This window comes from Protopterus annectens, chromosome 2.part0 (genome assembly GCF_019279795.1).
Source record: "Protopterus annectens isolate FY-2018-M chromosome 2.part0, PAN1.0, whole genome shotgun sequence".
In the NCBI taxonomy this organism is placed as follows: domain Eukaryota; kingdom Metazoa; phylum Chordata; order Ceratodontiformes; family Protopteridae; genus Protopterus; species Protopterus annectens.
The window spans coordinates 965,077,583-965,093,742 of record NC_056728.1 but is presented as its reverse complement, the minus strand read 5'-3'; the positions used below and the strand labels follow the sequence as shown (position 1 = coordinate 965,093,742).

Here is a 16,160-nt window from a genome sequence, read left to right as displayed (position 1 = left end):
TAAATGAGAGAGAGAGTGAAGAATAAACTGGAGAAGAGGGTCACTTCCAACGGAACATTCCTAGACATGGAGAAACTGTATGGCAGGGTCCCAAGAGAGCTACTTTGGACAGTCCTGTGATGGTTATAATTCCCGGAGATATTGGTAGAATTAATGCAGGCTATATACAAGAACACAGTGGCACAAGTGTAAAAAGTGTTCAGATTCCTAGGGGTTCCCATTGGGGGAGTGGGTGTGCATCATGGTTCACCTGAGCCAAGTCATCTGTGCATCATGGTTCATCTGAGCACAGTCCTGTGTGCATTATGGCTCATCTGAGCCCAGTCCTGTTCATACCAGTGATGCATAACGTCAGCAAACAGGTCATAAGGCAGGGGTGTCCAACCTTTTTCAGTTGCAAGGGCCGCATTGAGTCAACAGAAATGGTCTGAGGGCAAACGGCAAGTGAGGACCAAAAAAAAAAAAAAGGTCTCTCACATTCATTGAAGAGCAATAAAAAAAAAAAAAAAACAACGCATCATAACCTAAAGAGCAAAAGACCCCAGGTTTATGCGGACTAATACAAAGTCAGCCCACTGGCTGTATTGTAGGTGAATTTGAACAATAAATAAATTAATTAATGCATAATATTTGCCCTAAAATTCAATATCTCATTCTAATTATTAAAAAAGCAGTTAATATTGGATCTGCAGAATAATTTCTGGTAGTAATGAGCCAATAGTATGCCTCATTTTACTGCTTTAATTTAAGGTAGCTCCAGAAAACCTTCATCGGTGCATTTGTTATATAAAAACTCGCGTACTGCATACACTTTGTGCAGGCTGCAACTTCATACTAACAGAAAATAATATTAAAATTGCTTTTCCCAAACCTCAGACATTTGAATAATTTGAAGAGATAACATTTTAAAAGCAAATCCAGAACTGCATTGCAAACACTGACCCACGCAATGGAAGACACAGCCGTTCTATCTGCATGCATTCAGTCTCTCAGCGGTGCCAGAGACGGTACCCCAGCTTGCATTCTGTATGCAGGCTACAGGGAGTGGAGGGCTCCTATTCTCCTATACGTAATACCCCTTGCATTTCAGAAATTCCTTAAATCACTCATCTTCATTTCCTAAAGCAGCATTTTGGACCACCTATGTAACTACGAGGGCAATTTCTGCAGGTAATATTAATGCAGACATTCTCCCTGCAGTTCCTATTGCCTTATGGGCATGGCATCCAAGCCCTTTACAGTAAAACAACCTGCTACTGAAGAAATGCTTTTAAATAAAGCATATACATTTCACCAAACAGGCAGAAGAGTGGGAAATTTCATACATGCTGTTCTGCACAGAAAGAAGAATCAAAATACAGGAACAAAATATATAAAGTGGATATGAAATTGGCAACATAGAACACATGGATGTTAAAACATCAGCAGAGTCAAGAAATGTAACTGAATTCACTGTCAGCAAGGATCCTGAACCAAATGTTGGTAGCTTCAAAACTTGACAGTTATGCAAGGCAACATTTCTGAAGAGTGCATTATGGTAATCCAACTACCACACTTCTAAGACACTTTTCCAATTAAATTTAAAAAAAATCTGAAAAATAAATAAAGCCCTCATTGTAACAACAACAAAAAAAAAAGGTCCACTTTTTTTGTACTTTGCAATGTCTTGCCATCTTGTGACTACCGCTAAAACATATACCATTATAAAATTTTCACTCCTCGGTTTCATTGCTATTATCAAATGCACTGTAGTTAATCAAAGAGTTGCATGTATTGTACACCTACTGGTCAGTAATTACATATTAAACTCACAAAATTACTTACCTTACCTTTTGCTATGTTGTGTAGTGTAACTGTAGTCAGTGTGTACTCCAAAATAAAATAAATCCTCTCTCCACGATCTCGCTCCTTCCTTCAGCTTTACTAGAACTATAAAAAACGACCGAACGGTGTTTTCGCGCATGAGCATACCAGCGGAGCGACGCTGGTATGAAAAAACGAAAGTTGGCACATGCGCAGAACAGCAAAAGTACGCGGACGTGTAGAAAAAAAGTTAAATTAAAATTAAATTTAAATTTAAGGGTCGCGGGCCGCATGGAAGAGCTCTGAGGGCCGCGGGTTGGACACTCCTGTCATAAGGGATAATACCACAGAATTGTTATTTCATAGGTTTATAGGTAGGTACTAGACTATTGGCCCTGGGGCCTATACAAGCCCAGCCGAAAAGGTACCCTGGCTTTTGCCACCCAAGAAAATTATTTTCCTGTGCCACTGTCGAGCAGAGCCACAGAAGTGATCCCCGAGGTGAATTTCCTTATTTCCCATCCAATCCTCAAGATTTTTCTTGAAGAGTGCTAATGAGGAGCTTTGTTTGATTTGGAGACAATGTGGCATTTCAAGCAGATTCTGAACAGAAACTTCAGCAAATTTTAGAGGACTGGAATGCAAAACTAAAGATGCCACATGTAGGAAAGTCAGAAGAATCTGAAAACTGTGATAGAAGATAAAATAGTGAAACAATGCAGTTGAGGAGAAGGTAAATCAGAATTAGAAGGTCAGAGCTAGAATCAGATGTGCTGCAGCCAGTTGGCAGAAAGAGTCAGGGGTAGTGTGTGATGGAAAATGCCAAAGTTGAAAAGTAAGGTGTAGAAAATAATGGTGCAGCCAGTGCTTCTGTATGACCCTGAAACATGCAGTGAAGGGCAGTGTTATTGCTGAGGTGAGGATGATAGAAATAAGGTGCCTCACATAGGAAGCAGAGCCCAGAATGTGCGACAAAGAATTGAGGGCATCACAGATGAAGCCAAAGAAGCGTCAGCTGCAGTGAAAGCCAAGGAGAACAGATTGCAGTGCTTAGTCACATGTGCAAGAAAGCAGATAATGATATGATAAATCAGATTTGTAGAGACAGGAAGAAGGCAGAGAGAGAAGGCAAGACATCCAGCAAGAGATGGCTGCATCATATGTGAGAGAGAGTCTGCAGTATTTGGGAATGACCGTCAAAAAAAGGTAGGAGTGTGGCATTGCATTAAGAAAGGTAGTGACTGTTGATGGGACAACCTGAGTTACATGCGCAATTGAGGAAAAAGGTGATCGATGATGAAGTACACCCATATTAATGGCACTTTTTTCTGGATCATTCCCCTTTCACCAGAGGTTTTGAAATAACAATGAGATTCATTTTAGAAAATTTAAGAAGAAAGAGGGATATGCAGTTTCCTTATCTGCAAAATGCACAATAAGATTGTTTCTTATTGTAAACAGTTCTTCAAAAGTTTAGGAAAAAATTAAAACTATTAAGTCTTGTTCTTGTCAAATATGGTAGACTTTAATGACTTTAATACTTCTTTTATAGTATGTTTCAGAATCTTTAAGCATGAATTAAGTATCTGGTTGAACCTCAGTAAGGTAATATTAACGTTTCTTTTTTGCTTATACCTTGTAGAAGGACTGGAACAAAGGAGTACTTCCTTTGGTAGTAAACACGCAGAGTCTTTGCTTCCTTCAGTTCCTCATGCTTCACTTTCAGAAGACATTTTTGGCTCTACTCCATTTTGTTCTCATTCAGGTAAGTCTTTTAGTGTTGTAGAATGTTTTGGCCTAATGTTACTGGAAGTACACCACTCATTTTGTTTTACCTTTTTACCTTCTCTGTGATTATTCCAAATAAATTGCCAGATGCCTGTGTTTTGGAATATCTGACAAGTGGGTATTTATCCAGAATTAAACAGACGTTCTTTTTTCTCTTTACTGTATGCATCTTTTTTTTTTTTATTTCGTATGACACGATCCCAGGAAAGATGATTTGGGCAGTCCTGTGGTAGCTTAAAGTCCCAAAAACATTGGTAGAATTGGTGCATGGTATGTACAAGGACTCAATGACTCAAGTATAAACAATGTTCAGTCTTTAAAAGGGGTTCCCAGTGTAAGTGGGTGTGAATCAGGGGTCGGCTCTGAATCCACTGCTCTTCATACAGGTGATGGACTGCATTAGCAAACAGGTCGGTGGGGCAGATTTAAAAAGTGGCTATATGCAGATGTTGCTTTACTGACAGACTTTGAGCAAGAACTTTAGCAAAGGATAGGGGAGTGGAATGCAAATCTGAAAGCATATTGGTTGAAACAGAGTACAGATAAGACAGTTGGAATGACGGCAAATGGGGGAAATCAGAGGAAGCTGAGAATTGAGATAGAAGGCAAAATAGTGGAATGGGTTAATGGCTTTAGTTATCTGGGAGGTGTGTTTGAGAAGAAGTGGAGTCTGAATGAAGAGGTCAACACTACAGTCAGAGGGACTGCCGCACATAGTGTGTCAGGAGCAGTGTATGACAGAAGAATGCCAAAGAAGCTGAAAAGTAAGGTGTATAAAACAAGTGGTGCAACCAGCGCTACTGTATAGTTTTGGAAACCTGGGCAGCAAAGGCATAGCAGTTGAGGAAGCTAGAAGTGAAAGAGGAGGTGAAACAGATAAGTGCCTGAGACAAGTAATAGGAAGTACACTGTAGGACTTAAGAAATGAAGACTTCAGAGCAGAAGCCAAAGTAACTAGAGTTGCAGAATACGTTGAGAACTGATCGCAGTGGTTCCGGCACATGTGCAGAAAAGCAGAAGACAATCTGGTGAAGATGATTTGAGATGACAGGAAGGCAAGAGAAAATGAGGGCATCCGGCAAAGAATTGGATGAATTGCATTTAGAAGACCTGTGAAGTCAGGCATGAGTGTCGACGAAGGTAGAAGAGTGGCATTGTATAGAGCAATGACAGTAGTTATGACACCCAGACCCCGTATGGAAAAGGGGAAGAAGGAAAATGACTACTATCTTTTTTATTGTAATTTACTACAAATAAGTCAAGCACACAAACTCTTTATAATAACCTGGTACATTTATATAAACTTTGCATTGACAATTTAATTCACATATGCATGGCATTTTTTTTTTATTTAAATGCTAATGTGACAAGCCCAAAGAGGGTGGTGTTTTCTGATATTTAAAGACTTTCAGTAATATTAGGAAAAATATGCACAGAGTTGTCTTCCTAAATGTGCCTCTGAGTATTCAAGAACAGTAAACAAGCAAAATATATATATATATATATATATATATATATATATATATATATATATATATAAATAACGTAGACTGAGAACAAGAGGCACAATTTTTAGCGTAAACAACAATTTATTTTCTGCTTTCGTCATTAGACTTCATCAGAAAATAAAAAAACTTTCAGTTTAAAAATATCTATAAACCAATAGAAAGTGCATCTTCATCCCACAATTAAGTGACATCACAATCTCAACTATTAAAGACACACTTCTGTTAAAAACTTACTTGTTCAAATGAACCCCGCGCTGACTTGTTTTTCATCTTAGAAGGTGACCTCAACCAGGTGAGAATTTATAGATTGTTTAAATTCTGGTTCTGAGTTTCTAAAATTTACTTTAGGTGATGTGGGTTTAAAGGTTAACCTTTTGGATGTTACTTTAGAGTGGGTTAAGGTATTGAAGAGATTTGTAAGTAAAATTCACCATAAAACTACTTTTACCAACAGTTGCCTACACTACAAAAGTTTTCATCCGCAATATATTAAAGACAACATGCCCAAAGGTCAGTACATCAGGGCCACTCGAATGACCAGTGAAGATAGTGATTTTATTAATGAAATAGATTTTAGCTGTTCACTTTTTTTTTGGAAAGAGGTTACCATGAAGACAAAGTATGTCTGGACAATCAAATGACACTCTTACCCGCCCATATTACAAGTTCCTTATAGTGCCTCCAAAGTTTTGAGCAAGTTCAACAAAAATATTTTGTAATTTGAACATGAGTTTTGGATAGTGGATTAATTAGAGGCATTATACAAGATAATTGGAAAATTTTAGAGGGTAATCAGGACCTTTTTGCGATGGTCAGCCCCCACCCCCCCTTATGTGTACAAAAATCATTATAATTTAAAATTATTATTTGAGAGGGTGACAAAAACAAGAAAAGCACTATTTTACACACAAACCATTTGGCATGCACAAATGTGGAAGTTGTACCGTTTGTAGGTACATATTAGAGGGACCTTTTGTAAATTTACCCCACTTGCCACACATATTCCAGTGTCTGGTCATTTTAACTGTAAAGCCAAAGGTGTGGTGTACATTGGGTTATTTTCTCATTGTATATCTGGATGACCACCTGGGGTCTCTGTGCCAGGATTAAAAAGTACTACTACAGCATAAAAAAGGATAGTAGAAACTCATTTTTTTTAAACGCACCTTGAAGTGTCCTAAGTATAATAAGTTCCTGTTTTCAGTTCTGGAACAGGGAACACATCATGTAAGGGGTGGGAATTTTAAGACCGAGCTGGAACAAAAAGAAGCACTGTGGCAGATAAGGTTAAACTCTGACAAAGCACCAGGGCTGAATGATGTAGTTAATATCGAGTGTTTCTTAAAGAACCGCAGGGTTCATTTGAACACATAAGTTTTTAACAGAAGTGTATGTCTTTAATAGTTGAGTTTGTGATGTCACTTAATTGTGAGATGAAGATGTACTTTCTATTGGTTTATAGATACAGATATTTTTAAACTGAAAGTTTTTTATTGTTAAATGTATTGTTTTCAGATGGTCTAATGACGAAAGTGGAAAATAAATTGTTTACTCTAAAAATTGCGCCTCTTGTTCTCAGTCTAAGTTTCTGTTCTTGTGGCTTGTCATGATATTCTGAAAGTTTTAGTCTGTTTTTGTGGTCAGTGTATATATGTAATTTATTATTAATAGTGCATTTTGTTTTTTCGTAGAGGGTGTATTTTATTTTATTTTGTAGTAAAAGGAAATATTATGGGGCATTTAAATAATGAGTCCTGCTAGACAGCACTATTACATAGTAGCAGAATTCTGTATATGAAGAGGGAGTATACTTGTTTTTGGTATTTGCAGACTAATTCAGTTTGAAGTATGATGCAGTGGTAGCCTGAGGCAGCATTCAGACTGATGTACCTGTTACAGGGCATTATTGTTCTGATATATGATCTTAACTAAGTTAAGTGTTTGAGATATCACCGTCAAAAAATTCACCTTAAAAGTGGAGCAAAGTTGACTTCATTGCCACGTGTTCCTTTGAAGTGACACTTTACTGAAGCCCTACTTAATGATATACTGCTTAAGGTAACTTTTAATAAGCAGTATTAGTAGTAGTAAAAGAATACAGCATAACTGTTACATAGTACAGGCAAATGACCCCACACTCAGCACTTATATTTACTCGCTTCAAGACTAAAAAACCTCAGGGAAAGGAAATATTTGCAGTTCTATCAACCTGCAAGTATTTGTGATCTTGGAGTTGTTATATGTAAGTAAGGGTTATGGCCCATCGCATTATTGTGCTCAAGGGGACTTGCTACCTCAGAAGTATTTTCCTGCATTTACATGTAACTGGAGGTACTGTGTGTTAAGTTGTATTTTTTGCATGTCATTGATCAGGAACTTCAGTGAAATGTCATCTCCAATGGAGAGTTTTTTCTATTTATTTTTATTTTGTACACTTATTAACTGGGTAGACCTACCAAGCTTCTTTTGAGTAGTGACCCATTACCACTCTCTGTTTAAGTGACTTGCTGAGGTTGACACAGTTGTCAAACAGAGAAGGACTGAATCAAATTCTGGACTACTGGATAAAACTGGTTTGTTAATATACTGAATTCTACATCTTCAGTAAGTTCAGACAGCAGGTCTAAGTTGAAGCATCACCCAAAGGCAGATGCCTGGAGTCAAGAACCCAGTCTTTGTTGTGGGATTGAGCTTGTCCTCTGCTAGAGAGGACTTAAACCCCTGCCTGTCCTCTGCTAAGGTTTTAGGAGACCTGCCCCAGCTCCTACCCTTGAGGTGCATCATTGTTTTTTGTGCCAATCTGTCTCAGATAACTGCCTGGAGTACAGTTCATCCAGCCTGATACTAGTGATCAGTCCTGGGTTCATAAAGTGCTGTGCTAGCTGTCCTTGTAGGCCATTTTAAACCTAGCCAGTTTTCCTTTCAAAGGTAAGAATCAAACGCCTTACCTTTTGTTTGTAAGGTAAACACATTAACCATTGTACCAACTCCCAACCCAGCTTAAGTCCCCAAGTCACTTGTTCTTGCACAAGTAGAATTGGGACCAAAAACTCTTATCTGGAAAATCCATACCACAGACATCCATGGTCAGTCTGTGTCCTGGTTTATGAGGTCCTTTAGGTGCTGCGTATTGCATTTCAGGGGGAAGCCTCCCAAAGGATTCAAATCTGACCAGTATGTTAAGACAGACTTCTTGATGGAGATTTTCAGTGGATCACTGGATACTGCACAAGGGTCAGAAGACTAGAAGGCAGAAGTCATAAGAACCTTTTTTTGTAATCATTTGAAAAGTCGGAACCTGCAACAGTGAGTCTCAAAACACTGAAACTGAATGCCTAAGAAAAGGGGCATACGTATATTAAGTCAGGTCTATATTATATCATTGAACGCTTAGAAAAGCGAATGATTTATCGACCCCATGTAAGTGAAAGCTTACAGACTCGAACGCGTAGAACAGCGATTTTTTTTTCCAAGGGAAAAAATCTCTGTTCCAAAAAAAAAAAAAAAAAAATACACTTAAAACATAATATAAAGTGGGGGCTGTGCCCCTCACACACCCCTACTTTAAATATACCAACTCTGAGATCGCACTACAGTGACGAAAACGGCAAAGTAAAGGACGCGGCCAAGTGATTTCTTTCCTAGGGAAAGAATTTGCTTATATGCCGCTTCGTCATTTTGCCTTTTCGTCTTTTCAAGTTCAACCAAGACGCATTCGAAAGAGTGCATCTTCGGTCATCTAATAGGAACCCATTAAGTCCGCTATGGCCATTTCCCAGCATATTCCCTTTTCTCTCAGGTATGCTGATCTCAGAGTTAATAAGTTTGGGAGTGTGGGAGAGCTTGTCTTCACATTACGGGGGGTGCAGGAGGGTTGTCTCCCTGCAAAAAATAAGTTTAAAGGAGAAGAGCGATGTTCTAGATTCACGCTTCTCCTGGATTTTTTACCCTTTTCTCAGCATGTTGGCACTTGACATTCTGAGTGTCGACATTTCAATAGGGAGCCACCTTTTTAAGGGTGTATCAGAACAATCCAGTTAACTAAAGGCCTGCTAGTTTAGTAATGATGGGGAAGTCGGAGGAAAATTATGAGGGCGATTACTGGTAGTATTTCTGGAGGACAGCAACCAGTATGATTTCATATCCAGAAGGAGATGTCAGTCAAACCTAATTCAGTTTTATGGTTAGGTCAGAAGTCAACAGGGGAGTACTAGTAGATGTAATCAACCTGGACTTTAGCAAGAACTTTGATTCAGTGTGGCACAAGAGGCTGATAAGGCAGCTGGATGGTTTGGGCTAGGACTTCGACAGAGGAATTGGATAACTGTGTGGTTGAATAGTAGGGCACCCAATGCTATGGTGAGAGGGACAATGTCATTAATTAGGAAACTGACTACTGTAGTACCACAAGGGTCTGTCCTGGGTCTTGTATTCCACAGTGTGACTGTCTTAGGCATAACTGATGCAACAGAGAAGAGGATCACCCTCTTTGTTGCTGGGGAGGGGTAAAAGTCTAGCAGTGGACTTGAAAAGGCTTACCAAGTGGGCAGAAAGATGTCAGTTGAAGTTCAATGTAGAGAAATGCAAAGTACTGTACTTAGGCCACAGCAATCCTTGTGTGAAGTATGTTGGGGAGAGTGAAACTGAAATGAGAAAACGCAGGTTCCTCCAACAACTAGTGGGACTGTTAAGACAGACAATGGGAAAGGTAGCTGTGATTCACACCTGGAGTGAACTGCCATGATCAGAGCGAGAGGGAGCTCCGGGGCAGTTGGGAAATTGAGCTAAGCTCATAATGGTCTCCAAAACCACATGGCTAGTAACTATCTATGGACTCTAGGTTTCCACTTTACAGGCCCTTTGTCATACCACACTTTGCATACTGTTTGCATTTCTGGAGACTTTATAAGGAAAATGACATCAGGGTTCTAGAAGAAAAGTAAGAAAAAGATGTATTGAAGGAGGGGAAAGAATATGACCAGAGCCCTGTAGGAGCTACAGCAGTTCTAACTTGAGATCAGAAGAGAGGGGGCCATGTGGTTAGTACAGAAGATCATGTGAAGGGTTAATCTTAATAAAAAGAATAGGGGATTAGGTGGAGGTATGGACACCAGACTGTAAGGATTAACTACTTTGACTTAACTACCATTTTAGAAGTGGATGATGTTTTCCACGAATCCAGCTTAGCCCCTGACGCCCTCCCACCTGCTCCCAGTAAACCTGACAGGTATTACAGAGTACCAGATTCTCACAAATACCTGTACAGAAATCCTGCTGCAGACCCAGAGGTCATTACACAGGGACCTAAAGGAGCTAAGACTAGTTCCGCCAAAAATCCTATTCCTTCTGACAAGGACTCCAGATCTCTGGACAGATGGGGTAAAAAAGTATACACCACTGCAACCTTAGCTATCGGAGCACTCAGTTATCAGTTCCATTTGTTAAAATATCAGCAACACAGTTTGGAACTATTAAAACAAAAGATTTTTACCTTTCTTGACTGTGCCATTTCAAAAGGGTTAGCAGATTTAATGCACTCTGCTTGTCAAGTGGCCAAACACTCATTGCACTGTGGATATGATGCCCTAGAAGCCTCTAGCAGGGCAGCAGTGACAGGATCCGTCATTAGGAGACATGCATGGCTGAAGAAACAACCTCTCCCTGATCATGTCAAGTCTAAAATTATTGATGCACCCCTAAATAAGGAGCGCTTGTTTGGAGTAAAAGCAGAAGAGATGCTTAAAAAGATGTAAAACAAAGCAAAATCTATGCAAACAGTAAAAGATTTCTTTCAGGTTCAACCTCCCAGGTTCAGCAGGAACATTCCCTCTAAGCACTGATCCTTCCCTTCACCTAGCATACAGGGCCAAGCTGAGCCCCACAGGAACAGACCATCCAGGCCACTATTCCAGGGCCAGCAGCAAAGCAAATAATGGACTACTTCAGCCCCAAAGGCAGGGAGTTCTAAGCCACCCATCTATGGCAAACACAATGACTCCCCCTCCCCATCTGCCCTCCCTTCTCTCATCAAAAACTAGGAGGAAGGCTCTCCCTCTTCAAAGAAAATTGGCTTTCTGTAACAAAGGACCAGTGGGTCTTAAAGATAATTTTTCAGGAATACAAATTCTCTTTCAGCAAACTCCCAATTCCAAGAAGGTACCCAGACTTGCCTCCAAATCAGTGGGCGAGGCATTGATACAGGTCCAAACTCTCATATCCTAGGGGGCAGTAGAACCTGTCCCCCTCAGATCAAACAGGCAAAGGCTTTTATTCCAGACTACTCCTCGTTCCTTGAAAAGAGGGCACTTGGTGCCCCATCCTGGATCTATCCATTCTGAACACCTCTCTGGTGGTCCCCAGATTCAGAATGCTGACTTTGCAGTAGCTGCTGCCTATGCTAACAAAAAATGCCTGGCTAGTGACCCTAGACCTAAAAGATGCCTACCTCCACACCCCCATAAAGAAGTCCGGCAGGAAATTTCTGTGCTTCAGAGCAGAATCACAACACTTTCAGTTCTCTGCACTGCCCTTTGGCTTATCTACTGCACCCAGAGTATTCACCAAATGCTTAGCCCCGGCCATAGCATTTTGCCGACAGAGAAATATACAGATTTACCCTTACCTGGACAACTGCCTCATACAGGCAGAGTGCAAAAAAAAGCTGCTCCAGGATCTTGCCTTTGTCAAATCCCTCCTAACCTCCCTAGGGTTCACCATCAACAAAAAAATGAAAGCAAACCCCCACCAGGAAGATCATTTTCTTGGGAGCTCTGCTAGACACAGTATCCCAAATGGCCTTTCTGTTCCCAGAAAAGCAGAGCTTCCTGCCTCTCTACTTTACCCAGCTGGCTTCCAGAAGTCACTTCACCATGAAGACGTTCCTGCAAGCCCTGGGATACATGGCATCTTGCATCCTCCTAATTCCTCTGGCCAGGCTTCACATGAGAAAACTGCAGTGGTATCTAAAGAACCTTTGGTGCCAGCACTCCCAGTCTCTAGCAACCTTTCTCCCTCTGATCCTATGTATAAGGGCTGAGTTTCTCTGGTGGGCAGAGGCGTGTGCCAAGAACAAGGGTCTTCCCTTCATCCTCCCACCTACCGGCCAGACCACCAACACCGATGCCTCACACATTGCGTGGGGTGCTCACCTAACAGGCAGGTAGACCCATGGTCTTTGGGATGCCCACCACCTTCACTTGCATATCAATCAGAAAGAAATGATGGCAGTACAAAAGGCCCTAACATCCTTCAAACCCCACCTTAGGTCAGGGTTCTCCTCATAAAAACAGAGAACACCACAGTATTGTGGTATAGCAACAAATGGGGGGACCCTAGCCACGAGCCTCTGGCTGGCAGCCACCTCCATGGGTCTACACCTAATTGCCCAATACCTACCGGGGGTCAGCAACACCCTGGCAGACCACCTAAGCAGAAACTTATTGGATGAGTGGCAATTCCACAGGGAAATCTTTCTGCAAATCACTCAGGAGTGAGGGACTCTGGAGGTGGATCTCTTTGCCTCGCATCTCGACCACCAACTGCAAAAGTTCTGTACCAGGGAGTATCCCCTCCTGGCGTGTAAGGTGGACCTTCCCGTGGAACTCCCTCTTTGTGTACACGTTACCTCCTCTGCCCTTATTCCCAAGGTACTAATCAAGTAAGGGAGGAGAGACCAAAGGCCATTCTCATTGCTCCAGAGTGGCCTAGACAGCATTGGTACCCCTTACTGTGCAGCCAGACCTTACACCCCCCAAGCAGCTTCCCCTGACCGCAGACTTCTTGACACAGGTGAGGGGGAAGGTACTGCACCCAGAGTTGCAGACGCTCAGTCTTTCAGCATGGCTTATACCTTAAAAGCTAACAAGGAGTCCCTATTAAGCAAACAGGTCCTAGACATTCTCACAGAAGCCAGAAGGCCCAGCACCAGAAAATGTTATGCAGGGAAATGGAAAAGAATTCTGCTCCTGGAGCCAGTCCAGAGGGGCCAGTACCTCCCATCCTTCCATCCCTCTTATCTTGGATTACCTAGCAGAGTTGCTCAAAAGTGGCCTCTCCTTCTCTTCTATTAAAATCCATGCCTCAACCATTTCAACCCATTACGATTCAGATCTACCTCTCTTCTCTCATCCTTTGATTAAACAATCCCTCAGAGGGGCTTCTAATATCAGACCTCCCAGAAGGCCTCCAGCACCAGTGTGGGACCTGAATTATGTTTTAGAAAAGCTAACCTTATCTCCTTTCGAATCTGCTGCTTCAACAGAATTGAAAAACCTCTCCTGGAAGACTGCCTTCCTATTGGCTATCAACACAGCCAGAAGGGTTTCAGAACTTCAGGCACTTATGGCTGTTGAGGCCTTCATCATTTTCCATGCAGACAGGGTCTCCCTGAGGACTAACCCCTCCCCTGTTCCCAAGGTGGTATCTGATGTGACCCTCAACCAGGCCATATATCTACCCACCTTCTTTCCCAATCCTCAAAACAAGGGGGAAGAAATTCTGCACTCGTTAGACGTGCACAGACAACTCCGCTACTATCTGGGCCATACTAAACCCTTTAGAAAAACAGACCAGCTGCTTGTCAGCTTTGCTCAAGGGGCAGAGGGGAAGCCCATTTCCAAGCAAACCATTTCCAAATGGATATCGCACTGTATCCATTTCTGCTACAGACTACATGGGAGCCCCCCAAGTCTATTTGTACCCATTCCACTAGGGCAGCCTCCACTTCCACAGCCTTCCTCAGAGGAGTCCCCATGAGGGACATCTTGGAAGCTGGCACCTGGATCTCTATCCATACCTTTACAAAGCATTACCACCTACCTCTTTTTTCGAAGTCTAGGACAGGGTATACTTCTGCAGTCCTGCAGGACTTGCTGACCCATGCCTAGAGTTCTAACCAATCCTTCCACCCCTCTCCTCAACTTTGGGAATCCTCCCACAGATGATGACTGCAACAGTGAAACACGAAGAACATAGTACAGTTGTGTACACTTACCATAAATGTAGATGTTCGAGTGTATTCACTGTTGCAGTCCTGGTTTCCCTCCCTCCCTTTGACCTTATATCCTCTTCCACTAGGTGGACATAAGCTTCCCATGGTGGCTTTTAGCCACCAGGACCTCTTTACTTCATTTCCTTGTGCTTCTGATGGGTTAGGGCAAGAAAAAAAGTACAGTTGTGTACACTTACCATAAATGCAGATGTTCGAGTGTATTCACTGTTGCAGTCATCACATTTGGGTTATCCCTGCCAGGGTAGCCCTCAGCCGGCCCAAATACCAGAGTATTTCTGCATCGTTTGCTGTCGCTTGAGGACTGACGTCAGGTCATCAGTAGTATAAAGTAAGGCAGCCAACACCATTACATCAATTTTTATTGCCCTAACCTGTCAGGACCCCCCAAGTAGGAGGCCAGGGTCTGGTGGTAGAAATCCCACAGTGGAAAATAAATACCAATAAGTCCCTTGAAAGGAAAGGAGAACAACGAGTTAGAATAGTAATCAAAGAAGAAAGAGAAGAAAGGGGGATGGAGGGGGGAAACTAGAACTGCAACAGTGAATGCACTCAAACATCTGCATTTATGGGAAGTGTACACAACTGTACTATGTTCTTCATGTTTCACTGTTGCAGTCATCACATTTTGGTTGATTCCCAAAGCTGAGGAAATGGGTGGAGGCAGTCAATGAAACTAGGGGCTGGCTTAGGATGCCCTGCAAGTCTACGGAGGCAAACCCTGCCCTGGATTTGGAGAAGAGGCAGGTGGTAATGCTTGGTAAAAGTGTGAACAGATGTCCAGGTGGCAGCCTCTGTCCCTGGTGGGGACTCCTTAGAGGAAAGCTGCAGAGGTGGAGGCTGCTCTGGTAGAGTGTGGCCTGACCCCCTTGGGAGGAGGCTTTCCATGCTATTTGTAGCAGAAATGGATGCAGTGTGCTATCCATTTGGAAATGGTTTTCTGGAGATGGCTTTGCCTTCTGCCCCTGTAGCAAAGCTAATCAGCAATTGATCAGACTTTCTGAAGGATTTAGTCCTCTTTCAATAGAATCTGAGCTGTCTGTGCACATCTAGAGAGTTAAGAATTCTTTCCCCCTTGTTCTGGGGATTAGGAAAAAAGGTGGGCAAATGAATGGATTGGTTGAGAGCCACACTGGACACCACCTTGGGCATGGACGGGTTAGTTCTGAGGGATACCCTGTCTACATGAAAGATGATGAAGGGTTCCACAGCCACGAGTGCTTGCAGCTCAGAGACTGTTCTGGCTGAAGTGATTGCCAGAAGGAATGCTGTCCTCCAGGAGAGAAATTTTAGCTTTGCAGAAGAAGCTGGTTCGAAAGGGGGTAGGATGAGCTTTTCCAATACAAAGTTAAGGTCCCAAGCTGGTGTTACTGCCCTTCTGGGTGGCCTCAACTTCCTAGCCTCTATTAGGAACTGTTTGGTCAAAGGGTGTGAGAAAAGGGGATGCTCAGTGGGGAAATGAGCAGAAATAGCAGAGGCATGAATTTTTATAGAGGAGAAAGAGAGGCCACTGTGTAGTAGGCCAACTAAGTAATCCAGGATGAGAGGGAGGAAGGGCTGTGCCGTATTGGCTCCCTTGGCCTGGATCTAGGTGCAGAACCTATTCCATTTATCAGCGCAAGACTTTCTGGTACTAGGACATCTGGCCGGGATAACATCCAGAACCTGTTTACTGAGGTGATCAAGAGATCCCCTTTCCTCTGTGTCAGGAGTTTTGGAATCTGATGAAGATGCAGTGGGGTTAGCGAGGACAGGCTGCGCAACAAGGGGTACCAGTGCTTCCAGGGCCAGTCTGGAGCTTTGAGAATGGTCCTTGGTTTTTTCTCCCTTATTTTGAGAAGTACCCTGGGGATGAGTGGTAGGGGAGGAAAGGCACAGACCGATAGATTGACCCAGGGGAAGGACAAGGCATCCACTTTCCAAGCCATGCGGTGATGCTCCCTGGTGCAGAATTTGCTAAGCTGATGGTTGGTGTGAGAGGCAAAGAGGTCGACCTTCGTGGTTCCCCTTTTCTGAGTTATTAGGGTGAAGGCACTTCTGTTGAGTTGCCACTC

The 16,160-nt window shown here is 42.4% G+C and overlaps 1 protein-coding gene across 1 annotated transcript in view; it reads left to right on the top strand.

The window, feature by feature from the left end:
• The window catches only part of BMP2K (BMP2 inducible kinase), a gene marked incomplete in the record, with an annotated part of 1,991,334 nt that overhangs the window by 1,818,643 nt on the left and 156,531 nt on the right, over nucleotides 1-16,160 (top strand). The window contains 1 exon segment of the mRNA XM_044061221.1: nucleotides 3,446-3,568. Within this exon segment, the coding sequence (XP_043917156.1) occupies nucleotides 3,446-3,568 (123 nt within the window).